The sequence below is a fragment of the Neodiprion pinetum genome, chromosome 6 (genome assembly GCF_021155775.2).
Source record: "Neodiprion pinetum isolate iyNeoPine1 chromosome 6, iyNeoPine1.2, whole genome shotgun sequence".
Classification (NCBI taxonomy): Eukaryota; Metazoa; Arthropoda; class Insecta; order Hymenoptera; family Diprionidae; genus Neodiprion; species Neodiprion pinetum.
The window spans coordinates 18,019,421-18,047,368 of record NC_060237.1 but is presented as its reverse complement, the minus strand read 5'-3'; the positions used below and the strand labels follow the sequence as shown (position 1 = coordinate 18,047,368).

General features: G+C 35.8%; 2 protein-coding genes across 7 annotated transcripts in view; one reads left to right on the top strand and one right to left on the bottom strand.

The window, feature by feature from the left end:
- LOC124221122 (rRNA 2'-O-methyltransferase fibrillarin-like) overlaps window positions 1-27,948 on the top strand; it is a 292,337-nt gene that overhangs the window by 123,200 nt on the left and 141,189 nt on the right. The gene's annotated exons all lie outside the window — the stretch shown is intronic.
- Window positions 32-27,894, bottom strand: Cep164 (centrosomal protein 164). 6 transcript variants are annotated; one of them, XM_046630784.2, is made up of 10 exons: window positions 27,691-27,894; window positions 20,094-20,339; window positions 15,949-16,704; window positions 13,508-14,832; window positions 12,675-13,000; window positions 11,897-12,261; window positions 11,460-11,650; window positions 10,426-10,687; window positions 10,148-10,342; window positions 32-8,522 (listed from the first exon to the last, which is right to left on the bottom strand). In XM_046630784.2, the coding sequence occupies exons 1-10, from the start codon at window positions 27,767-27,769 to the stop codon at window positions 8,278-8,280; spliced, it is 3,990 nt and encodes a 1,329-aa protein (XP_046486740.1). In that variant the 5' UTR covers window positions 27,770-27,894; the 3' UTR covers window positions 32-8,277. The 6 variants fall into 6 exon arrangements, with proteins under 6 accessions (XP_046486740.1, XP_046486742.1, XP_046486743.1 ...); XM_046630786.2 differs by having other exon boundaries at window positions 10,426-10,654; XM_046630787.2 differs by having other exon boundaries at window positions 10,426-10,654; window positions 11,466-11,650.

The window sequence follows — 27,948 nt, the reverse complement described above, 5'->3', positions numbered from 1 at the left end:
TTCTACGATGACAAGATTCAACGACGAAAAATAATTTCAACATTACAATTTATTACCGAGTGTTAATACACAATTGATACAATATTTGTTTCAGGGTTAGGAAGGTAAACATTTTTATTATATATACGTATATACAATATGAAAGAGTCCATCGATCATCCTATCGAGAAAGGGCATTAATATAAGTCCATTTCGTATTTGCATATTTCGATTTCTTTTGTAGGTATTCGGCTCTAAAAATCACAAATTCTGAAAAAATTATATTCAAGGTTTAAATTCTCCATTTTGGTATTTTATAATCAATGTAGCAAGGACTTGAAAAATTCAACAATAAACAAAATATTTCTGTGTCCAAAATCGGGACATTATATACACACAAAACTGTCTTAATTATGAAACATTTTTATCTATACCGAAAAACAAATAGTTTGTATAAAAAATTTAACAAAATTATGTTTCACGGCAGATGATTTCTGGTTTCTATTTCCATGCGTCCGGAATTTTTCATGTCTCGTATCGTTGATCAATGGCAGTTGCATATAGTAAATTTTTACAATAATACCAAAATCGGTCGATTGTTGAAATTTTCCCCATAGTAAACGGTAACATTTTGAATAATCAGAATTCTACGCTCGAGCTTTCATCTCTTCGAAAAATAATCAAAGATTAAAAATGTAGGGTATTCTACAGGGAAGGAAGATGCTAGCGTTACGTTATACAAGGACGGTGCTACGGTTTAATTTTCGAATATCATTTGACGTGAACCCAAAAATATGATAAAAATACTCTCCTAAACATTTTATACGATTTAATAAGAACGACTCAATTTCTTCAATATATAGTCTTTCGTTTTAATAGCTATAATATTATCTATAATATAATATATGTATTAATATACGCATGTATATATTGTGTATATCTTACATATATCTTTTCATCGGACAAAAGTACGTAGCTTTTACTGCTCTACAGCTTTCAGTCGTACACATAATTTAAATTGAATATCTACATATTACGGCTCTTCAGTTCAAGTACGAATATCCCGCAATTATTATCGTGTCTATATGGTATTCCTAATTTCAACATTATTGTTAATTTGCTTCGCGTATACATTTAGCCGTATATTTGTGTATGCGGCATGAGGGGAAACAAAATATTAACTGAGAAATAAAATGCCCAGTTCAATATTTCAAGTCTTCTTAGTACTGTAGGTATATTATTTTCAAAATAATCGAACCGTTATTGTTACATTTACGTATATATATATATATGTATATGTGTATCATCGTTTGAAATTTTTCTTTCAAATTTCTCATCTGTAAGTTTAAATAACAATAAAGACGCACGCACGGAGATAAACAGTGCGCGGATAATAGATTGATGGAAATGCGTCTGAACAATTCATTCTTCACTCAAATATTTGCCTTATTAATATATATTTGGCATTTCATTGTATATAATGGGAATGTAGCAATCATGTTAATTGAAAATACCTACCAGATAAAAATATTCAAACAATTTACAGACGTGTAGCGGTGGGATTGATTATACTGCATAGATTTGGCATTTTTTTCATCGATCGTTGTTCGATTTAAACAACGGCCACGGGTCACAAACGCAACGTAATAGTGAATTTAAGAAAAATTGCACAAGATGGCAGATTCGTTTCATCGCTTCAATATTAATCAGAGCTTGCGTCATACATTTAATTAAATTTAAAAAAATACTCTACCACGCAATACAGAGATCATCATTTTGACAAACCAAAAGGCACTTTTTGTTCCCGGCAAATGCATAATCATTGTGTGTGCGTGTGTGTGTGTGTGCGTGTGTATGGGACATTCCATGACATTACGATCAAGATTCTACGTCGAAATCTCAGATTGGCTTTGTAATCATTTTGTGGAAAGTATATAGACGACGAAAAACGCGATCGCAATTTTTTTCAGAATTTTCGGATCCAGCGTATCTCTAGTATGATTAAAAAACTTGAAGTAAGACCCACTTTCTAAAACCTGAAAGATTTCAGAAAAATCTTAGAAAGTAAAACAAAATCTTCGACACCTATTAAAAGATTGAGATTTCATAACTTCAGAAGATAAATAAGGAGAACGAAAAAAGAAAAAGAAAATTATTATTATTGGATCGCATTTTTGACATATGAAGGAACACAAAAGCTCGTTATAATAAGTGCCGAAAAATATCTCCTTTAGAGAGATATTAAAATAAGCTTTTATGTTCATTCTTATGTCGAAAATGTAATCCAATAATAATAATCTTCTTTTCCTTCATTCTTCCTATTTATCTTTCGAAGTCACGAAATCTCCACCTTTTAAAAAGTATCGAAGATTTCGATATAGTTTATAAGATTGTTCTGAATTTTTAACTATTTGCAAAGTGGAGTTTTTTTTTTTTTCTTCAAGTTTTTAAATCATAAAAAAATTGCGATTGCGTTTTTCATCCTGTACTTTTACGAAAAGAAATTATAAAGCCAGTCTGAGACATCGACGTAGAATCTCCACCGTGATGTCACGGAATGCCCCACATATGTATGTATAAATCCGGCAAGTATCATATCGTGTATTGAATACATTTACCACCATGCTCCAGCCCTTTCCCATTGCAGCTGGCTATATCTCCACTGAATTTGCCATCTTGGTATAATTCCCAGAATTCATCGTTACGCATAGATATGACATCCTCACATGATTCACACATCGACGAATGTATTATAATTGTATTACGTACATTGTAATATACTACAAATTACAGGTATATGGAATACCTTGGATAATTTATAATATATTGTATGAAATAGATAAATTATAATATTATTATATTCGTATCGTAATACTTAAGAGATCAGCAAGACATTGTAAATCATATTAAATATCACAACACTGTATAATGAAATGATCAGTGAAAAATATTCGAATTTTGTAATATTAAATAATATTTAAAAATACGTATAAAATAACTTTGAATATATATTACAATGTATCTATATATATATATATAATATTATATATGTATGTATAATCGCGTATTGCATATAAGCTATAGCTTACCCTCGTAACAAAATCATCAACATCGAAAAGATTTTCATATTAACAAATTTTTATCATTCAATCAACTATTACACTATAGACTTATAATATGCATACATAGTAACACATACGCACAATAAATATAAGTAGTGTATGAGGCAGTCCATATCATTTCGCCCAGGGTCTGACCTTTGACCTCTTAGATTGGGCCCGCGCCCTGATTTGTTATGTGATTATTCTCACTTCGAAGGGCAGTCTTTTTTCTTTTTATATATTTTTTGGAACCGATTTGAATTTTCTACAATTTTTTAAAACTTAATAATCTGAAAAAATTCTCAAAAATCGCGTGTCAGAGGTCAACATTTCTAAGCTTATTGTTAGCGCCGAAGTGAGAAGATTCCATCTTACTGCTTGGAACGATTTTTCGGAAAAAAAAATTGTTTAAAAAATTAGAAATGGTAGTCATTTTATTATGGATGGTTGCTGAAAAATTTTAACATACTTTTTAGAACTACTTTACCATTTGCAGCTTTTTTTAATAGCAAGATAAAGGAGAAAAGCATCTTTTGCAAAAAAATCGGTAAAATTGTTCAGATACGATAATTTTTCAGCAACCATCCATAGTAAAATGACTCCCACTACTAATTTCTTGAGCGTTATTTTTTGGAAAAAGCTTGAAAAAGGTAAGAAGAAAAAATATCTCCACTCCGGCTGCAAGCTTAAAAATTTTTATAGCTGACATACGTGATTCCTCAGAATTTTTACAGATTTTTAAATTGTGTCGATTGATAAAATCCTTTCAAAAAATTATAGAAAATTCAAATCGAGTCCCAAAAATGTAAAATAAAAAATTCGAGTGCCTTTCAAAGTGAGAACAATCATATAAAAAATGTCGCGCCCAATCCGAGAGGTCAAGGGTCCGACCCAGGTGGAAATGGGATGGACTACCCCCTATATATTATATGTATATAATATGCTTTTTATTATTTACAATGGACATTTTCAATCTGCAAAAATTCCAAGTTTATATATATAATATATTGTATTATACGTGTATAATAATATCGATCGCGCGATAAAAGACTTATCGACGCTTCGTTATCATATCGCAACAAAGTTGCCGCTTTGCTACACCTACCTACAATAAATATGGATCAATCGCGGGATCGCGCGGTTCCGTGCCTCAAAAACTTTTACGTTAAACTCACGCCATTCGTTTAAAGCTCGTATATAATAAATTTGACCTTCGCTCGTCTCTACAACCAATGATAAAGCTTTTTAGTCTTCGATATATATAATAATATATTTACTTTTATTATACTGGGCTTTTTAATACGAGCGTATTTGACGAGAATTTCCGTCTCTATCAGAGACATGGAATGTCTTCTACCGTAGAATGCTCGTTTTTAGGAGGGCCTATACGCATTTGATTAGTTAAAGAAAAGTGAAAAAATTTTTTCTCGGTTAAAATTAGAAAAAAAAAAAACAGGAGTGTTCACGCACTCGGAAAAATGGGAAAATATTAACTTCGCCAAATTACAGAAGGGTTAATCAAACTTTGAAAAACTGCGTTTATCGTTTTCCATTTCAGGACTGATCAAAGATTTGTATTGATTAACTATAACTGCGATTTTGCAATATTTTACAAAATTTCACCAAATTTCACGAGGACTTGAGGAGTTGATATTAATTTTTATCAGATTTCTCACAAGTCTTGACTGCACAAGTTTCAAACCGTATATCAGACGTTCCATAAAATTTTGTAAAATTTTACAAATTTCATAAAATCTTGTATTACAATTTTGAAATTCCATGTGATTTCATACTTCATACTTCAACACCACACTTCGGACTTCTTGAAAGATCAAATGAGATTCTACAACTCTTACTGAATTTCAAAAAACTTAACAAGAATTCACTCAGGTTGCGTCGAAGATCTCGTAACATCGATTTACACCGGATTTCAAAAATCGTTAACCCCATCGCAAAATTCTCAAAGAATTTACTATGACGTTTTCCCTTTTTTCCTTCAACGAATTCCTTCAACCCATGAAAAAGTTCAACTTGTCTGGTCTATCATTATCGAATCCATGCTGTTACAGAGCTTTGATCACGATACTATAAAAACTAAATCAATCAAACCGTTTATTGCTATAAATATATGGCCGAATGAGTATTTTGAAGGAACGCCCGCTGACTAGATTCGACACCCAATCGGCCGGTGATATGATCTAGATATATTATTACACATATTTCTAGTAAAACCCACGCAACGGTTTTAATTGAGAATTCAGTTTTGAAGTAAGTATTATTACTATTATTATTATTATTGTTGTTGTTATTTTTTAATATCATTATGATTATTAATATGTTATTTGCAACAAGCAAAGAGGTAGGAATTGGGAAGTATTTTAGTGCTGTGAACTATCGACGCTATTGATTTATGCTTATTTATACCTATTTTATATACGTATAATACGTATTGTATACGTATTCACGAAATGGCGCCAGTTTTACTATTTGTGCGATTTTTTCGTGTGATCAATGGCTATTCTAATGGTTATATAACGGCGGTAATAAGCAATAAAAAATATGTTTGGAAAAAATATGTTCAGCATTTCTCTAAAGAATAAAATTAAAACACTAAATCATCTTCCTTGTAATCTCTTTTCATTTTATCAACGTATTTCTGCTTTTATTTATTTAAATTTCTGTACCATTTTTTAAATTCATAAAGTTACATACGTAAGTTTCCTTTATTTCGAAAAAAACTAGAAGACAATCAATAATAACAGAAGAATTATACAATATACATCCAAGATTCACAATGGAAATTGAAACCAACGATATTCGCGAAAAGAAAATAAATTTCTTTTTATAATGGTAAGCGGATACGTAGGTAAAAAATCAGAAAAATTTACCTACCAAGCTTATATTTTAAAATGATTTCTTTGGCAGAAAGTTTTCTCCATATAAGTCTACAGCTCCTAATTATTTGAAAAATGTATATTACCGCAGTACATATGTATATGTATACAGCTACAACTGGTCTTGATTAATTTTTCATAATAAATAAATGAGTTGGCGTTTTCCCGTTCCACGATGTTGACGACCATGTATGCCCCAAGTTAAGCAATCATGTATTATATATTATTGACCGGAAATTCAAGGGAACTATACGGTATACCGTCCTCTCTTAATTTGACGTTTCCATCCCTCAGATATCTGGATTAGTCTTCATCTCGTCTTCAATTTGCTCGGCAATAATTAAGGAACAATAGAAAAATAATTGAACTTTAGAAACAAATCGGTCTGCGGATTTTGCATCTCGAAACAGTTTTACTGTTTAAAATTCACATTTATAATCGTTTGAGAGGATGGTACAGCCAGTATTTACTGACCGAGTATAATTTCACTTATTGAGTCAATTAAACAGGCTTACGCATCACTGAAGCAAAAAAGCAATGATGATGCCATTGTAGATGCAATGCGGAATAAAAGCGTCCAAAAATGTTTTGTCTTACGCAACAATAATTCCAAAAATTTATTCCTGTAATCAAATTGACACTTGTTTCAGGAAATCATTTTCTGGAGTTATCTTCACATGAGTTCAAAAAATTTTTTCGATATTTTTCCGGCGATACATCTGGAGAAACGCAAACTGTGGGACTTTTGCATGAGTGATTCACAGGCTTTGACTATAGTCGAAATAAGTAAAATTTCACTTAGTCGGTAAAAGCGATCATAGCATCCTTTTAAGCTTGCCGCGTTATTCAATGTTCCGTTTTTCCATCCCATCTTAACGAAGCCCAGCTTTCTTACTGAGGGATGAAAAATTACAGTAGCGGATAAACTTTGTCTTGACTACTTGGTGACTTTGAGTATTGAGGATGTCAACGTAAATTTACGCGAGCTAAATGTATCCCGATTCGAAAAAATCAGGAAACATAACGAACAGAGTTCCGGTCTCAAAATAGGTGCTCGAATAATAATCTTACGTCGAGTATGAGTCACTCTGAAGTGCTTATTTCGCAAGAGCTTCAGGTCGTGAACACTTACTTATGAAGAAGTCATAACTTTTTAGGGTATCCGGATAGTTCAAGTACTCGAGTACCCGGGTAGCTGCACTATCCAAACTATTCAAACTATTCGAATAGTTAAAGCACTCTGCTTATTTGGATTTATACTTAAATTATCCTTTCTCACTCGGGGTTCTTGTTAGTATAGTTGCACTATAAGTATTACAGCTGCGTGTTAGTTATAGCTAACTCACAGTCTTATAAAACTTATTTGCAAAAATACACAACTGTTTTTTAAATTGCTTGAACTTGTGTTGTGTTCCGGATACCGAGAAATTGTCCTGAATATACTAACTATCCGGAGTTCAAGTTTCATAACTAAGGAATCCGAGTAATTCGGATATTTGAATACCCAAATAGCTCGTATCCACGTGTAAGGACGAGTTATTACATAAAAACGTACAAGCTTGATATTTGAAGTATTTAACTAACCTTTACCAAAAGATGATCAAAATGTAGAGATGTCAGAACGTGTTGAGTCAACATTTACGAAAGTCAAAAAATAGAAAATATTTTTTTATAATTAAATAGAATACGAATGAATGCAAACGTATAAAAAGATGAAGCATCTGGAACAATGTTTCTCACGATCAATTGGTACGAAAAAAACACACGTACACATTTTGGAAATCCTGATTTTCATTGTTTTTACTCTGTACGAATCCCCCAATCCGAACCTTTTCTAACCTTCGATTGGTTCCAGTTTTCAAACAGCGACATTTCAGTAACACAATTTTTTTTTCTCACGCTATTTCGCATCACAGTAACAAATGCTTCAGTTGCGTTGAATTTTATTCTTCGGCCTTCTGGGCTTCAAGTTTTTCACCATCAGTCTCTTGAATTTCCATTGTGCTGTTCTGCCGAAGTTCAAGATTTTCAGTAATTTTTAAATACAGCTGTGCTTAAATCACCACATTTTGTTGTGCTCCGATTTACAAAACTAATAGCGTTCTACGGACAATTTTCATTATTTTTGTCCGTCAATTAGGAATTATAAATAGTGATATCTAATATAAAAGAAGAAGAAGTGGATCAATATCGTCAACATACGCTGCCAGATTAATTTCACTAATTTTGACGAACTGGAACCAAACGGGTGAGCAATGGGTAGAAAATGAGTTGATACCCTTTCCTTCGAGAATTTATAAGAACTAGAGGGTTGCTTGACCCGGGCTGACTAGATCTGAACTTTCGACGCGCGCTTGCCGCAACCAGTCTCTTAGGTTTCTGGTTCTTTCCATGAGATTAGACGTCGTCCTCTCGACGTTTCCAACGCTGGTCGTATATCCGCTGGTAGGCCCATACTGAGCGATTATATTCTGGGTTGTAGTCGTTGGTGGATGAGAACCGGTCAACTGGGACAAAATGTTCGATTGGATGTTCGGCGTTCCAAAAGCTGTTGGAAAGTTAAAAATGTTGTATCATCGTGAAAATGATTCATACAGTATTCGAGTATCGCAAATTCAATGCTATGTGAAACAGTACACAAGACCAAGGAGAAGAAAATTTGTATGTACGATTTTTATTAATATTATGCAGCTTGCAAAGTATTGTTTCTATCATTTATCGCTAGGTCGAAATCACCAGCCTCCGACATTTTTTTAAAATCGAGTACCTAGAACGTGACGATTGGTAGTTGTTTAGCAATGAGGCGGTAGTTTGATGCCCGTTCGAATTTAATTTTGTGTAGAATAGTGAGAGTGTTTCAGATTCAAACAGTTGTAGAGATAAAAAGACTATGAGACGCATTTTTCGGCTCGAAAGCTACGTAATATTGTTTTAAAAGTTTTTATTATATACATTTCGGTGCGCCGTATGATATTAAAAAGACGTAATGTTATGGAGACTATTGATCGCAGTTCGAATACCGTGATAAATAATGTACGAAATTAGTATTTTCAGTTGAAGAAATATAGTTTTACTCAGGGAACCATAACTGTAGAATATTTGAGATCCCTAATTTCACAATAGCGATATAATAAAAAACTGTGAATATAATGACGGGATTATATCAACGCGCTCATACATAAAATCGCGAGGCTCGTGAAAAACTTTGGAAACCCATGTGCCATTGTGGAGGTGGCCCCCAAGGCTTACTGGATCAGACCTGAGTGGCATATATTTTCAAATTACTTATCCTTATGTTGTATAGGATGTAAGGAGAGATATATATGAAATGATTAATGAATATTATTGTTATTATTGTCGTTATAAATAATTATGAGAATTTTAACTTCTCCTCATAGTCTGAGAGAGTGAATGATACGAAATATTTTATGGAATATTGTACGCATGGTACGAAAAAAACCATGTTCTGATGTATCTCAATTTTATTTTGAGTGAATATGGTACAAAATTATAAATATCAATGCAAGTGTTCAGGATTCAATGAAATAGATTTCACTTTCGTATCATTACGTTGACGAAGTTCCGTAAAAGAAAACCGATAGTTGAATTTGCTTCAGGATGCTTAAGTAATTGAAGAGTTTCGAACGATGCATATTTAATTGCGGCAGTTTTTGAAGAAATTGGTCGGCGTAAAATCGATCCTTACACTAATTATATTGCGTAATGATCGTGCGTTGAGTATTTATCAAATTACCATATTTATAAGCTACGAAGATCTTTTCAGAAATATATAAATAAAAGATACTGGAATTATAAAAACATAAGCTCGGGTATCGATGGTTCGTTTCAAAACGCTTCGGAGTTGTTGAAAATCTATAATAGATTCGTTTGAAATTTGAATCGTGATTTATAGTAAAGTATCGATGCCAAAGCTTCTGTTTATAATTCCAGAATATTCTGTTTTTGTAGTTTCAAAGGAATATTTTTAGCTTTCACTTATAAAAATTTCATAAATACTCAATGTACGACTATCTCGTAATAAGATTATTAAGAAATGTCGATCGTTAGCCAGTAAATCTCTTTAAATCAGAAACACATATCGGACAAATTTTTAAATTCCATATAAAACAGACGAATGATCCTATCAAAATAATAAATCGGCTAAACAATTACCTGGGACATTGTTGGCCTGAGTGGTGAGCTGCTGATAAGGTAGCCACCTCAGATCCGAGTACATCAGTGTTGGTGGAGGTGGCACACTGTTGTCCTGTCTTTTGTTGAGCACACCCCATATCTCACGAATCTCAGAATTGAGATTCTCGAGGCTGGCTATGATCTCCGTCGATTCTTGATAGTGCTCCGACTTTCCTGCACGCACGATTATAACCATTGAATGCACACATGTGTCAAATAATTCGCAAAACTACAAACCTGGTGAGCAATTTACTGACCGATAAAAGTGTCGGTTTCCAAATCGGTCGAACTGAATCCGCTACTCGCACTCGAGATGTCACTCAGCGTTAACTCGTCGCTCTTTGCCGTTTGCTCGTTCTTGTTCCTCTTCGCGTTGGCGACTCTCTCGAGGGATCGCTCTAGATGGCGCAAGTGAATCACCTTTTCCCCCAGGAGACTCCGCGTTCGGTGCAAGCTAACCTCCATGTCCGATAACTCGCGTTCCTCCTGTTGAAGAGGCAGGCCAGGTGAGACTCCCAACTTTTCGAACGATTGATGTTAAAATTTAACTATTGTATAATTTTTTACGATACAAGTGTCTGCATCTCAGTTTGAACTGATTTTATCTGACTCCCGGATGATGGTTCAAATAACGTGAAAGCTTGGTGTTTTTCAATAAGCTTTTTGAGTTACGATTTATCTTGAAACAAGCTGGTTTGGGCTGGCCGTGAGCCTAGCCCTCGAACCGCCGATTTTCAACTGCAGATTCGAAATCCAGAAAAAAAAATTTTTCATTATCCAATTCGAATTTAGAACTACAAATTCAGATTCGTGATTTAGGATTTAAAATCTCCCAAGTACCATATTACACGAAATTATGACGATTTTTTTTTATATTCAACCACTATAATGGATCCACCATTACAAATTTTTGAAGTCTGACCTTGGATTCGTGATCAGCGACCCGAAAAACCTCACGGTACCATTTTAATTCGAATGCATTCATACATTCTTAAAGTATCATCAGTATTAATTTATTTTTTCGAATGTTGTTATTTGAATAATTCAAAAAGTACTGAACCTATCAAAGTCAAAATCTCTTCAATTCTAAGTTTCGAAAAGTCGCGTCGATTGAGACCAAACTCATTGAAATCCGGTAACTTGTTCTCGAGAAATTAAAATCTCATAGCAATTCTAAAATTTTGGAGCTTATCCGTTAAACCATTTACAGAACTGGTCTTTTTCAGATCACGTGCTTCTATAAACTTGAAAATAAATTCCTTGCTGTGACTCATTGGAAACTGAATTTCACCTGTACCAGCTGCTCCAGTGTCGCCCTGACGCTTCGTTGCTTCCAAGCCCTCTGTCTTCCCTGGAATAGATTTCTCTGCTGGTGAAGTGCCTCTCTGGCTCGCCTCACGGAATCTCTCTCGACGTGGATTCGATGCCTGAAGAATTCTATGTCCGATGAAGCGTTCGCCGGCGCTGAAATAAGACTTGCGGCTTACAGGCGCAGTCGGGAATTTTTTTTTAAGCATAACGTTTCCAACATTGAAAGGCATAAGACAGATTTTTTTCTGAGTACAAGTTTTCGTTCAAATAATCCGTCATTCATTTGTACTGTAAGCGCAACCCATTAGAAATCTAAAAAACGGTTGCGATAGAAATGATACTTTTTTCTTTGTTTTAATTAATTGTAGAGAAAAAAATTTAAAAAAAATAAAAATAAATAAAAAAAAAAAAAAATACCTTGGTCTTGGAACGGATATCTCAAAGTGTAAGCATTCTCGTTGCTTGGCAATTGGTCCCCCAGGTCTTCCAACTTCTCGAGCTGTTTCCTGATGTTTTCGACGGGATTCTCGACGTTGTTGTTCAACTTCGATGTACTAGCCGCCTTCTTTGTAAATAACTTTTTCTTCTTTAATAGATTTGAATTTTGTTCGCTCGCCGTTGTCGTGTCGTCCGATTCTAATTTGCTCTGAGCGAGCTTCAGGGCACTGGGTGTTTTTGAAAATCCCGCTATTTTCTGGCCGTCACTTTCCTCGGTGCCATTATCATTGTGACTTACATTTTCCGAGAGCGTTGTTATGGATTGCGTCTTTTTTAACGGCGCTCTGCAATATTGAGTTAAGGCCTATAGCCAGATATTAGGGCGAACAGCATGGGGATGAGATAATAGGTAAAGTAAAAAGAAAACACGCTAATCATGGCGGTGCAGAAAATAAAATTAGAATATACTACCCTACGATGTTCATTCGTACAGGTGCAGGTTGAAAAAATACTTGAATCGCAACCCCAAAATATTACTGAATCATGTCTCAGCCACGTGAATTCACTGAACTCGCTTTTGGCGTGAAAAATGTTCTAAAACAACGATAACGTGTAATTTAATTTGTGTGAAAACTGTATGGATAATTGTCATGAGAACTTGGAAAATCCCGGACCCTCTGTTATTTTTACAAATTCATGTAATCTCCAGCGAATAATCTCGATAAATTTTCAGAAGAAAACCGAGGCAAGAACTCACTTTTGATCAACAGACTCGGTGCGTTCCGTTTTAGTCCTCGCGGAAGTCGATCTTTCGGTTTCCGACGCAGTGGCATTCGCCTCTTTCCTCCTGCTTCTTGACTCCACGGCTAGTCGTACGTCATTTTTTAATTTCAGGTACTTTTCTTTGAGCGTTTTATACTTGTCCTCAACCAGCCGTTTCTCGCAACGAATTTTCTCATAATCCATCGAGTCAGGACGAACTAAACGTTCGCTTTGCTTCTTCATCTCTTTCTCGATGTCTCGAGAAAACGAAGCTCGTACTTCTTCCAAACGTTGCTTGTACTCCTTCCGCGCAAGATCTTCCTGAAATTGCATTTTTCCGGTTACCGTCTCAAGGAATACCGAACCTTATTCCATTTGTGGAAAAATGTCTAGTTGCGGCTGCTGTACAGTCCTTATTAATGACGTTTTTTACCATAGCCGAAAAATATAGTTCGCGGTACAAAATAAATATGAATTTCTAGCTGTAACCAGAAAATCCACGTTTTCACGTTTACTATACTCTCTTGTAACTATTGCAAAAATATAATGTGGGCACAATATTAAATTGATATTAGAACCTTGTGTAACTGAAGGAATGTAGTGAACTGGACAAAGAAATTTACAATTACAATAAGGATCAAAGAATCCAGTGGACTGAAAAGTGAATGTGATGCAGAGACGAAATTTAATAGAAGAAACATTTTCCAGTCCAAATATTATACGATTGTAGATCACCGTTACAATATTCTTCTAAGTAGTGGATTAAATTGATAAAAATTTCCAATCAGTTCTACACATTTGTAACTTTTGAAAGCTGTGACAACTTACTTCCGTTCTGAAATCCCGTAAGATTTCGGCGAGGCTGACCTCGTGATCTTCGGTTACTTTGGATATCTTCTCCCTCTGCTGCAAACGAAGCTCCATCACAGTGTCTTCGAATTCCTTTTCCAGCTTGGTCTTCAAGGCCTTGACCTTCTCAGCGTGCTGCTTTCCAAGATCGAGTTCAACGAGCTTCAACGCCTTTTCCTCCTCCAAAGACTTCTGAAAATCACTCTTCAGCTTCTCGATCTCACGATTTCTGTGCTCGAGCAATTCCAGCTTCTTCTCCTCCAGTTCAACCCTCAAGTTCTTCAGAATCTCCTGCTTCTCCTTTTCGTAGCAGGTCTCAAGCTCGCTACGAAGGTTGTTCAGCTCCTCAACTCGAGTCTTGTCCATCTCGGCGACGAGGTTCTGGACCTCCAGCTGTTCCCGCTGCTTCATATCCTCCCTGAGCTCGGCGAGTCTCTCCTTAATGTTCTCCTCGAGGTAGCCTTTCTCCTCGAGGAACATCGCCTCGTACTCAGTCTTCGTGTCCTCGTACCTGATTTGGAAGTCGTCTTTCAGGTCCTGTATCTCCTTCTCACGCTCTCTCCTTACCGCCGATTTCACCGCTTGAAAATTCTTCGTCATCTGGCTCCTGGCCCTCGCCTTCTCTCGCTGGTTCCTCGCCGACTCAAGGTCGAGCTTGATCTTCATCAGGTGATAGGCGTCGTCCTTCTCCTTCTGGAGCTCGTTCTTCGCCCGCATATCGCTCCTTTTCATCGACTCAAGCATCATCTCCTTGCTCCTGCGTATCTCGTCGAGGATGCTGGACCGTGACTCGGTGCTCTTCAGGGTCGTCGTGCTCTCATTTTCGCTCTTCGAGAGCAGGTCGATATTCCTCACGTTCTCGAACTTGCTTGGCACGTAGTCGCCACCGCCGTCGGTCGCATCGCTGCACGACTTGTCTTTCGACGTTTGGTTGAAGTGCTCGTTTTCCGTTACATTCTCAACCAGAAATCTCTTTCCCACGATCTTCGGCTGCTTTGATATCATCTTAGACTTTTCACCCAAATTATCCTTCTTCGGTTCTTCCAAATCCGGGAGCTTATCGCCGACTGACTCGCCTTGCATACACGAGCCAACATCGGTTGGCGCCGATTTTTCTAATTCCAAATCCTCACCCTCGAAGCTCATGAGATTCTTCATCGTCACAGTCGCCGATATTCGCATATTGGGCTCGTCCGATTCCGTGTCCCACTCCTCCTCTGATCCCGAATACGTGAATTTCACGTCTACTTCTTTCTCCAAGTCGAATCGGACGCTCTTACGCTCTTCTTCTACGGGCTTGTCGTCTGTAAACGGATCGTAAGCTTGATGCTGATTCGAAATGGGAAGAAAATCGTGTTAACCGTATCAATTGTAAGCTTTTTAAATTCGGTTGATTCTGTTATTGAAGTATCATTTCTAATGTACAAATACAGAAACTGATTTGCAACAGCTAATTTTTTTCCCTAGTCGCTGACATTGCCAACGGAGAAAAATTAACCGTCACAGAATCAATTTCTGTATGTGTACTGAAGCCTGTTTTTTGAACACTATGATTCTTACATGTTACAAAAAAACTATCACTCGTCGACCTGAAATTAGAAGTCGTTGAACTGCAAATATTCCTGTCACTTTCGAAACCCTTAAACATTACATACAATTCAATCTAAAAACGAAAAGAATCTAAAACCCTGAAAAGTAGTATTTTCACTGGCTAGAAAATTTTGAATTATCGAATATGCTTATAACTAAATTGATTGTTTTAGATTTGAAGCCACAGTTAAAATCTGAAAAATCACAAAGTTCTAGACAGTGTCATAAGAATTTTGAGGCCAGCTCAAAAGTGATTCTATGAATAGTCTGAAAGTTGTCAACTATTCCAATCCTGATATTAAAAATAAATCTATTTTCAACTATTCTGTAGTTAGCGATTGACACTGTATACGTGCTTCTAAACGGTTAACCTAAACCTAGCCAGTCAGGCTTATCTATTGTGGCTAATTGTCTTCTTAGACGACACAGAATACTTGAAACATGATACTTCACGGTTTCGTGTAGAATAAGCTACAAAAAATTGCTGCAAGTTATAAACTGGAATGACAAACTTTTCAAGAATCACGAATCAAGCGCAGTTCTCCCGTCATATCCCCAGACATCCGTCAGTCGACTCGCGAGTAAACACATATCTCGTATTTCCGTCGTGAAGTGGAGGTCGGTTTTCTCTTTTACCCAGTAAATCGAAATAAAAATGATGCACAAGGTACAATAATACACATATTACTTGCGTAACAGCTTTGGCGGGAACGCGCGATACGACCGAGTTGCGTGCTAGACGAGATGAATCACCGTAGCTGTTCAACGATTATCTAATCTCCGTGGTTTACGGACGTGACAAGGTCTTGCGATCAGAATGAAAAACTCACCATCTTCAGAAGTCTTCTCGCGAAGAATTGATTTCGGCCTGTCGCCAACGGACGATGTATTTTTATCCTCAAGTCGTAGAACGCCGTAAAAATCGTTCTGCACATCTTCGTCGAGGCTGCCGCAGGCGTTCGCATCTCTGCTCCTGTTACTCTTCAAGAACATGGAACCACCGCCGCTAAGAGTCAACTCTTTGATACGGCTCGATTGCCTCGCCTGTTGTTTTTCCTCCTCGGATTTCTCGACGACCGCATCCGACTTGTTCAGCGAGTTTATACTCAGCTTATCAATGTCAATGATGTTTTCCTCCGAGCCAAACTTGCTCGACAATTGTTCCCACTCCTGCTCGTATCTCGGACTCAGCGATTCGGACCTCTTGAGGACTTCCTGCAAGTCCAATTCCTTGCCTCGAACCTTCGACTCCTCCGACTCTTCCGAAGCTTTTAGCACCTCGAGCAGCTTCGGGCTCTCGTAAAAATTGGGATCCTGGAACCGCAGGTTCGTGTAATCCCTGCTGGCTCTGTCGTTCGACGAGCTGAACGAGTTGTCGAGTTTCACGGTGTCGTTTTCCTTCCGCGGCTGGGTTTTTTCGACCTTGAACTCATTTCTTCGAGCGCCCAATATCTCGGCTTTCGACTTTCTCAGTGGTACAAGCTTCGCCGGAAGCTTTGGACGAGACAAAGTTTTCGCAATCTCTTTAGGAGATGTCACATCCTCCTGGGACTCGAGATCCTTTGTTGTTGCTTTCGAATCTTCATCTGAAATCGAGACATTGGTGAGGCCGCAGAGTTATGGAAAAAATACTGCAACAGTGGTAGAAAAAAATCCACGGACTTTATTGACGGAAATCAATTCTTGCATGAGAAATCAGCAATTTTGGACAAGATATAATTACAATTTGTAATGTGGTTGAAATTAGTAACTCTACCTCAACATGGACGTTCATATTTTGGCAAGTCAACTCTTTGAATGTCGTTCTGAAATTGTACAACGATTTATTCCACATTTCGTTACGTTAACGTTATTAAGTTCAGCATTGTAATTATTAATTACTTATGTTTCAAGATGAATTACAAATTAGGTTCATATTTCGTGATCAGAGAGAAATGAAATCCACACGAGAGATTGTTCGAAATGTTCTTCTAACTGCGTGAAAAAATCAGTAACCCTTAAAAGAAAAAATCATAGCAGTTGATGACGGGTTATTAGCATAAAAAAAAAAACTCATGAATAGCGTTTCTGTTCGTTTTACTTAATACCATCACGGCCGTTGGTAAATTGATACTGCAATGAGTATTTTTTCGGAGATAAAAAATGTGAAAACCCAGATTTACGTACGATATCTCTAAATATGAATCAGTAATAAGGATACGACTGTAAAAAATCAGTGTAATATCGATGAAAAATCACTAAATCGTCGGTGTAGGTATATGTGCTGGTTTTATCCAGTGGTATACTAGTATAACTGAGAATTAGTGAATTTTTACGGATTCAAATTTAGAACGTAGATTACAGTACAGCGCTTCCTGGCACATAAAAATAAGTAAACATGCTTTGCAAGGCGTTATGTCTGCACTTCTAACTGCCGGATGAAAAATTCGGTACATGATACTTTGAGTGAGACCATTAAGGACAAATATCTTTACGTTCAAGCGATACTCGGTCAAATAATTTTGAAAATTTAGTGATCACGCCCACATCCTAATATTTTCGTTTTCAATTTTTATAGTAAAAATATAAAAACAATAGTTTTCATCGTTAAATTATGTCAAAAACGCGGTTAATCGAGTTTTTTTTTTTTTTTTTACTGACAACCCATCACTTACTATAATTTTTTATATGAAGGGTTACTAATTATTTCGCGTATTTGGAAAACTATTTCAAACAATATTTTACTTGGATTTTTCAATATCTCATTTATTACAATAAATCGAAATTTTGAAATCAATAAAGAAATATTCAAAGAACTTCGAGCCCTCACGAAGTTCATCTTAGAAAGAAGCAATATTCTGAAAAAAAAAAAAAATCGGAAACCTCGTCACATCGTTGTATCATGGAGGTGATGTCCACTGCGTGGGCCCTCAGAAATATATCAATACAAATATAATTTGTGTGTTCATTACATCCCGATTACAAAATACAAACGTAACTTGTATCTTATTTCACCTTAATAAATATAGTCAAATGACATATAAAAATAATTAGTAATTTTTAATTGCCAAATTAGAATCTGGCCAATACCGTAAATGAGTGACGAGCCGATAAAGCATCGGGAGAATTCTGAGCAAAAACTTGAAAAGTATCGGAGCAATCTATTAACGACGAGAGCCTGGTTTACAAACGAAGCTGTTCTATCCGCAGAGCGCAAGGCGGAAAAGCATGCCAACGTTCAACAGACGTCATATATTTCCAGGTGCTTGCGGGTGGGAAAATCGATAACTCATTGTCAGGATCAAGGGTCAACGGGAGGGAACTTGTGCCTCGACCCTGGGCCGCTCTGTACGTAACCTAATGTATAGTGATAAAGTTAGAATAGAATAGAACAAAACAGAACTTGAAAAAGCCTTTTTGTGTGAAAAATGTGGTGACCGTGAAACCAGGTTTGGGTGAATTTATTTGTCGATGTACCAGGTTTGCTGCCGATATATGAAGAAGAAAATCCATGCGCCGATTAAAGATGTTACACCGGTTAAAGCTACTGTAAATGTGTTTGGCTCACGATGTTTGCTTAAGGCTTTGACACTCAAATTCATACAATAATCATCGCGTAAAGCAGATGTTTCGACATAAGTTGCAGAATTATTTCAACGCGGCATTAGCGAGATCATCGCGGAAGTTTTGTCCAAGAAAACGACAGACAAACAGACATACAGGCGAGGGGCAAACCGATATTTCTGTAAAAACCTGTCTTTGAAATTCTAGAAATATGAAAACGTGAACATTGGTTGAAATTGGAAAAGGTTATTTTAGACAAAAACCGACATTCTTATTAAATATCACGATAGGCGGTGAAAACTCGAAACATATGAGTCAAATAACTAAATATCTGTTATTGACTTACGAATGATAACTTCAATCATTATATTCAACATTATATTCATTATCACTCAACAGGGATCAATGCTTATTTAAAAGCAGGATTAAAAAAAAAAAAAAAAACACATGCCCCATACTACTTCTAAGTACGAATCCAACTGTACATCATAAAAAAAAAAAACAGACATACGAGTTGAATCCTCAGTAAATAGGAAAGAAATAGAAAGAGGTGAACAAATATCAATGACGGGAATTATCAAAGCTCAGAACAAATTACCGTATATTATATGATTGAGGCTTACTCTAAAATAGAAAAAATTAACATACCAAAATTGTCATAAAATAAACTTACTCATGCCTACATTATTCCAAAAAGAAAACGAGATTTTATTAAACCAGTCGTTTTACAGTAATAAATTATTTTGTATTGAAAATTGAAACTATTTCGAAACACCTGAAATAATTCAGCAACACATTTATAAGATGTTACAGAACAGTAAGGTGTTCGAAGACAAAATAATCCAAAATATGAAAAAAGTTTTCGGTTAACAAAATATTAAGCAATCGTGAAAATGCCGGAAATACTAAAATTCAACAGTATAACAAATCCATTTCCATTTTAGAAACGGAAAAACATCGAACACAAGTCGCATTTGTAGTTTGTAGTTAGGTATAAACTGAAATACGAATCACATTTGTGTTTTGTGATTACATCACGTTTCACACATCCGCAATAAATTTTGATTTCAAATGCAGTAATTGATTACATTGGATAATTATGATCAGATCGAATAAATATACTAAAAACATTTGAACAGATATCAATTTTAATTTTCGAACGTCATTAAATTCTTCATTCGATCCGATTACAATTATTAAAGGTAATCAGTCGCAATCACAAACATAATATATTTTGTTTTTTCTAAATAATACAAATCACCTACAGTTGTAATTTGTATATTTTATTCCACCCTAATTGTAAAAAGAAAAAAAAAAAAAAAAAAAAGAACACTCGCACACAAATAAGCATTGCGATTCATTTTGTTTCCCTAATCACAATTCAATCAATTATATGCTACACTAGTCTAATTTTGACCACAGCAAGACTCACCAATGCTCGGTTGCCGGTTTCCTTTCCTCGCGTTCTCTACCAGCTCTTTGTAGACAGAGTCGAGAGGATGTTCCCAGGTGGTGGTGCCCGTAGAAGCCTGGTAGTAGTACCAGGCTCCAGTCGCCTCGTGGAAGCAAGGGGACCATCCCTTGGGCAGAGCAGCCATGAGGCCATCCTTGGCAAGGCCCAAGAGGTGCGGCTCAGCCTCCGGGTCGATTCCCAGCCGTGTCGCATAGTCGACAACCTCTGCAACAGGGAATGTCCGACTTAAAAATCTCGCTGTAATCGACGATAAATTGGACTGCTGACATCGAAACGAAGCTGGATACCTCGCTGAGAGTACGTTGGAGGTGTCGCTTGTACGCGGAGGGAAACGATTATTTGAGTCAAGTAATGTTCGTTTCATTCAACTACATGCTGTAGTCAAATGCGACGAACGCGATACTTACTTAATCCAACAAAATAATTTTGTCCAACGAAATACTTGTGACAACTTGACATAGAATTGAATCCAGCATTAGAGTGATCATGCTGACTATCGATTTATTCAAGATAACACGGGTGCGAGTTAATTACGATAATGTGAATTTCGTATCACGAAAATGTGTGATTGAAATGGCTAAAAATTTGATTGAACGCACCTTAATCGTTTTGTTATAATAATATGAAGCTGCTGTATCAGAAAAAAATGAGCTTCTTCCAATTAAGTTTTTTTTTTGAGTCGAGATTTCAGTGGCTGATGTTTAAATCTTTGGCATTGACTTAACATTCGAGTTATTCAAGCTTACATAACGTATTCTTCGAAGCACGTCAATAATGAGATTCTGATGACTCAAAATTTTTCGACATATACTCGATATTTAATGGGTAAATGCAAGAGTACAAATTGAATATGTGTTAATAGTTTTTGTTTATTTGTAGTCAATGTCAATTTTGATCACTCGAAACTTGATATTATGCTTTCTTCGTTTGCAACTCGTCTGATAACATATTCATCTCACATTATCCGTATCTGTAATCCTAGCAAACTACCTGGTTTTATAACTATCTCTGAAGCTACTTCAGTAGCAAGAGAGTTCAACGCCTAGTGGCCGTTTACATTACCAGTATACTCATGTTTACGATGAATATATTCTCTACTTGTTTCAAAGCATGTGGTGTTTCTTTTACCTCACAAACAAATTAGTACAACTGATTCAATCATTTACGTCAAACAAGCTCCGGTTGGATCAACGAATTATGGCATTCGATCAGTGTATATTTTTTGTTGGCTAGATTCATGTAATTATTTTATTAGAAGTACCTAATTCTTTATTCAACGAACATGCGACTTGGAGTATCAACGCATTAACTTCAAATGAAATGATATTTAATTGACTCAATTTCGGAAACACAAAAGATTCACTCAAATCAATACTTCACTCAATCGCGTCGAGAACTGTTTTTGTAGAATCAAGGAATTCGCTTGACTAAATCATTTTTACAAACTAACTAAATCGAAATTGTTGAATTGAAGTTATGGTATTTGGAACAAATAAGAGATACTAGATTAAAGTAAATCGACGTTTCAGTAAACTTCTTAGGGTGAAAATTTCGACACGGCTACAATTTCGATATGCTTCAACATTTTTTGGCATCGGAAAAAACATGACCTCACGTATTTTTTGTCTGGGAAGTCTATTTTCTCCGATCATGAAATCTGTTTTTCCCTGACTTTTCCCGAAGTAGATCATTAGGAACCGTCGAAAACCCGATTTCAGCGTTGTAGGTTTAGTGTATACGAATGCCGAGAACACAAATTGTTTTCATCTTCTTGTGTGAAAAAGTAGAAATTAAGAGTGTATTCTGAAATTTTTAGAGTGGGATGAAAACCGGATCGTAATTAAATCTCTACAAGAATTCTCCAGGAATACATAGAATATATTCCGAAAATTCAGGATTTATGGAATATTTAAACCGATTTAATTATTATCCGATCTTTATCCCGCTCTAACAATTTTTGGATACCTTCTAAAATGTCTATTTATTAACATAAAAAAATTATTACAATAGATTTACTGTCTCTATTTTGTATACAGTAATCAAAGTGTCAAGAAAAAGTGTTTTTTTTTTTTTTGCGATTCTTGAGAATCTGCCTTAAAATAGGGTTCATATTTGGACAAATCAAACTTTTTTAGACAGAAAATATATATATTTGTATTTTTTTGGTCACTGAAAGTGCTGAAAATTCAAAGGCAAAGATTAAATGGAGAAAAGTGATAAAATTGATCAACATTTTTTTCGTAAATGCGTTAAGACCCGAGGCATAAGAATACGAGGACGTTTATATCTTAGTATAAATCACATCGTATCCAAATAGAATCCAGATCAAAGTTATTGTCCGCTAAAAATCAGGCCGAAAATTTATGGACCGGCTTATTTATTATAATCAGGTTGAGTTAACCCGTTCCCTTGAAAATGAAAACATTGACTGAAAATTCCTTTATTTGAGTAAGGCAACACTTTTTAGACGATTTTCAGATGTTGTGGACATGGTCAAGAAATTGAATTTTTTTTTTTAACTTGCGTTATTCGCAACGTAAGAATAATTCTACAAAATAAATTAGCGGCAATAGATCTGTGAGAATATGTTACCCTTATTACATATACCTATTTAACAATTATTTAATGTTGCAGCATATCTGAAGAAACTCGTAAGAAACGAAAATACAAAAAAGCGAATGGGTTAATCCGGACGCAGTGAACGAATTTCTCCAAAGTGTTAAGCGTAATATTAATTAAATTACGGATTAATTACGGCAAAAATTAGACACTGTGTACCTTACGCCCGTGGAGGTCAACGGTCAAGAGGATCGTTACGGTAGGCGTTGACTGACTTCAGTCAACGTGGCTAGCAAAGGACGAGCTACGATGTCGGGTAATCGTGCTAATGGAAAATAACACAGTTCGAGAAATTATGCTGATAATACTTTAGGTACGCCAATGCCTGTGCGCACTCCGTGATCCAATTATAGTCTTCCGACATTCCTCAAATATGCGGTAACGTTATGGTAATTAAGGGTGATATTGTTGGTTAAAAAAAAAATAAACGCTTTTACCATACACGTCGTTTGAATTTCAATTCTACATATAATGGAGAGAGAGAAATGAAAAACAGTTTTTAAAAGTTCAAATACGGCTGTCGTAAAATTAATTACTGCAGAACGACTTTGCTTGATTAGATTCTTTCCAGTTAATCAAGAAGTTAACCAGCAGTCGGCGAAATAATGATTACGAGTTGAGATAAGTTTGTATAATTATAAAAAGTAACTTTAAATGTTTCATGTATATATAAATTAACAAAAAAATTGTATATCCATTTTTAATTTTATAATATTTTTTGAAAAAAAAAAAAAAAAAAAAATAGCTGAATTTTGGATACAGTCTAACATATTTGATATTTATTAATTTAACGAGTATGTAATTGCTTATCGCAAAGTTTTGGTACGATGAGTAATGCATTCAGGAAGAGGATGGAACCACTGTGTAGATAATTAATTGATGATTTATGTGTTCATACTGCCGAATTCAGAAGCTGTTGTTATTCATACTGCAAGATGACTTGAAAACTGGCTTTTTTCCGGTAATAATAATGCTGTCAGCGAAAATATGTAATTTGTTCTCTCAATAAATACTCTAGCGCAACTGATGAATTTTTCTTAGTATTATCGCCTAAATTGGTTCAAAACTTTTTTCCTGCATATCCCGAAGAATTCCTACTGATTTTGTAGAAGTTTTAGAAAATATACAAGGAAAAACTAAAAAAAAAATATAGCGTATCACTTTTACGGAATCAGCCTTCCTGTGGACGATAAAAGAAACTATGAGACAAAGGAGAATGAAATTTATAACGTTAACGTTACATAGCATGGGCAAAAAATCACACTACTTAGAAAATTTAGTACGAAATTGAACTAGTTGAGTTTGTAGAATACGAGTGCACAGTTTTATTACGGTCTACTGAATTTTGGACAATCCATAAAATTACAAGACAGCAATTTTTCCTAAAATTTATTGTTACGTTAACGTTATCAACTTCAATCTTGTTGAGAGAAGTGGTATTGCACGAGTTGAGTCAACAAACAATGAATATTTTATACTTCCAATCGGAATGTTCTCTGTTCAAACAATGAATGCTTCCGTCTGAAGATTAACAGAGCCTAATAATTGTAAGTAGATAAACAACAAATCTGAGCAATCAGTCATTTTACTGAAAAACGATCATTTATTTATCCCTCAAAAAGTAAAAGTGTAATCTGAAACGACGTCCAAGTTAGCGTCCAGTAAACAATCAGTCATTCATTCGCGTAACATAGTTTGTTTGCATGAAAAATCATAAGCTTGTGTGTTGATACGTGAATAATTCTGCATTATACCGAAGCTTTGGCTTGTACAGCTGTTACCCTCGTAAGTCTTCCGATTGGTCACAAATTACTCGATACGGTCAGTTCTCATCGTCAGCCGCGAATTAGAACGAGATTATATTGATTGAGAAACCGACAAGATACGGTGAACAATCAGGGTTCAGTAATGAGCGAATGCAGATATTGTAAGTATTCTTTGCACTGATTTATTGCATGTATGTCCAATGGCGCGATTCAAGAACGAATACGTTGAGGACGAAGTTTGAATCAGCTGGTCTGAATGAAAAGTTAGGAAAAGAGAAAAAACCGTTTGAAACATCACCAGCAGTGCTGCATGCGCCAATGAAAGTGAACACGAATTAAACAGCAACTCTGCTATGCAATAGAAATGATTTTGAGCAAATTTGAATAGTGCACAAGCTGAGACGTCGACAATATGAGAAAAGGTTTCATAATCCGGTTGTTCGGAATGATTGATTTCTGACTTTTTTGTTCCGGTTACGATGAGCCAATAAGTATTTTTTTAAATTTCATCCAGTTAATCTCTGAATGTGATTACATAACAATGAACAAAATAAACCCAAAAACATTTAAATTGGGTGAAGAATAGCAGAGGTTAATCATTTGGAACCTTCTGTCTTCATGAAAAGTTTCCTCACGACCTTGATATATGACCTTGCGTCATTCGAATCTGCTCAAAAGTTCATTTGTATTACATAGTATATATATAGAGACGTGGTTTCATTCTTGTTCACCATAATTGGCGCGCCAATGACACTTCTGAGAATTATTTTAAATAACTTTTTCCGTGCTCCAACTCTTCGTTCAAACAAACCCGGCTGGTTATCATCAGAACATTGTAACGAAACGTTGGAAAAAAATGCACTATTTTCAAGTTTCCAATGCCTTTAAGGGGGGGGGGGGTAAGGGTTTGCACTTTCGAAAAATCGATTTTTTTTTCTTATCTTATTGTTGAACATTTCAAGAATATATTCCCAAAATTTTAAGTCGATCCGAGCAAAACTCTTGAAATTATTGTTTAGTCTCCTGCCCTTTAACACCATAGTTCTCACAGCAGGTATACAGCTTATTGACTTCTATCGTTCTGGTTCATTTATCCTGTTTCGAGAATATTTTATTTAGTAATGAAAGACAGGTAAGTAAAGCCATAAAGACATATTTTATATTTATGTATATTATACACTGTACAATATTTTAAAACGAGAGACGAGCGTCAATTTGTCGTTGCACATTCGATCGTGCGCTTGTGATTTTTTCTCAAAACTATTTTTTCAAAGTCCGTGTTCACTGCCATTTAAAAACTACTTGACCGATTCATTTCAAACTTGGTACACATTTTCTACATATAAAATACCTCCTCCCAACGTTTAGTTAAAAATTTTTTTTTTCAAAATAAGGGGGTTTCTCACCCACAAAATGGCGGAATTTTTCGTGGAAAATAGCAGTTTACACTTTAGATGGCCACCAAAAATTTTTAAATGAAAAAAAAAAATAATCATAGAACGTTGGGGGGAGGATTTGATGATACTTTGACTAAATTTTAATGGTTTTTGATTTCAGATCATTTCCGAACGAGATATAGTGAACACCGCAAATTGTTTTTTTTCTGAGACGTTCTGGGGCAAGCTCCGTCACCGGCTTGTTTTTCAATATTTCCGCATGGAAAAATTACAGAATATTGTTAAAAGTACACCTAATAATGTACAAAAGGTTTGACTAGATTTGCTCAATCCATACTTTGAAAAAAAATTCACAAAAAAAGTGTTTTTTTTTTTACGCTGAAACCTTACCCCTCCCTTAAAGAAACTTGAATATCCAAATACGAGCGTGTCATATTTTGTTCTATTTTTTTCAATTTCAGACAATTCTAAAGTCGCAAAATACTTGCCAGTTTTCCCTCAAACATGAATCGTCACGGTAACGTTACTAGCCTCGGCATATTTTTTCATCGTAGCACTTGACGAGCGTCAAAAGCCTGTGAGCGCTGTGCGCCTGCGAGGAACGCGAAAATGGACGAACAAAATGACCCCTTGAAAAAACGGCAATTCAAAGCGTTTCAAAAGTGTGATTAAAAATTCCATCAAGGCTGTTTTGACAGGTGATGCATGCGTGCAGGGTCCGAGGGGGCGACGAGGCCGACAGCCACCAGCTGTCACTACTGGACAAGAGTTAATCAATTGCCGTCTTGATACACAGGCCGTAAATATTCTTTCGCAATCGCAATAACGGTGGAAAATTCCGTAGGAAAAATCCTCGCTCCTTGTGGATCATGGGGAAATTTTTTAACCGAAAATTCGAGCCCATACGACGCAGATATGGACTCGGTAACGTCGCCGGTTGACGACAGAAGTTTCCCCGCAGTGCGGCCCCTATTGATTTTCCTCGCCGAGTGAACTATACGCCGTGTTCAGGCTACCTTGGAGTAAATAAACAATAACGTACATGGATTACACGGACACAATAGAAGCCGGAATTCAATGTCCGTTCGGTTTTTTATATTTTCAAAAACAATCGGTGCCATTGCTGTCTTTTACCTGATGTATCGGAAAATACAACTTCTTGAAAAAAAGGTATCATGTGTATATATTAAACTCTTATCTTATATATGTTGATAGGTTTTTTTTTTTTTTTGTTACTGATTGCTGTCGGTCTGCAATTAATATCCGGTTAGATTCTTCTCAACGTAATAAACGCCGTTTGCTTCTATAATTTCGTAGTATAACTTTGTTACGGAGAAGTTGCATATGACTTATTGAGGAATTGCGAATTTTGAAAATGATCGTCGTATTCAGATTCGATTCCGATTCAACACCAACTTATCGATAATATTTCGGTAGAAATTTGCCAGAAGGTTTGTATCTTTTTTGACAGATGTTCATCATCGCGGTATAACCGTTAAGTTTACGCGATAAATTTTATAAGCGAGTGACAAGAACCTGATCGATAATAATCAAACGCAGATTAGATAAGCAAGACAAATTTATGCTTAGCCGTTGAGTCTTTTGCCGAACTTTAGTTTGTTACAAATGCAATCTGAAAAGAGCTTTTGAATTGCGCGCGATTGAGAGGAGGTAGATTTAAAACTACAACTCCATGATTAATTACGACTTCTGTATCGATCGGCGAAATTTCTGATTCAAATTGCGGGTATAAAGGGTGAAAAGTAAACGTACCTTCGTGAGACGGATGTGAAGATTCATCGAAGACTTCCCTGCACACGACAGTGGCAGCAATCTCCTGAGAGACACTCATATTCGTCGCGGGTTTACATCACAATTTTCGACTCGGCGTGCGACTTAGAGTATGACAAATTCACCAGACACTCGCGTAGAATCGACATATTTTCCTCCTGGCGCTCGGTCTGCACCTTGCGGCCTCCAATGTTGAATTCAACTTGAATTTGGACGAGGAGCTTGTCGTGCTGACAGTGC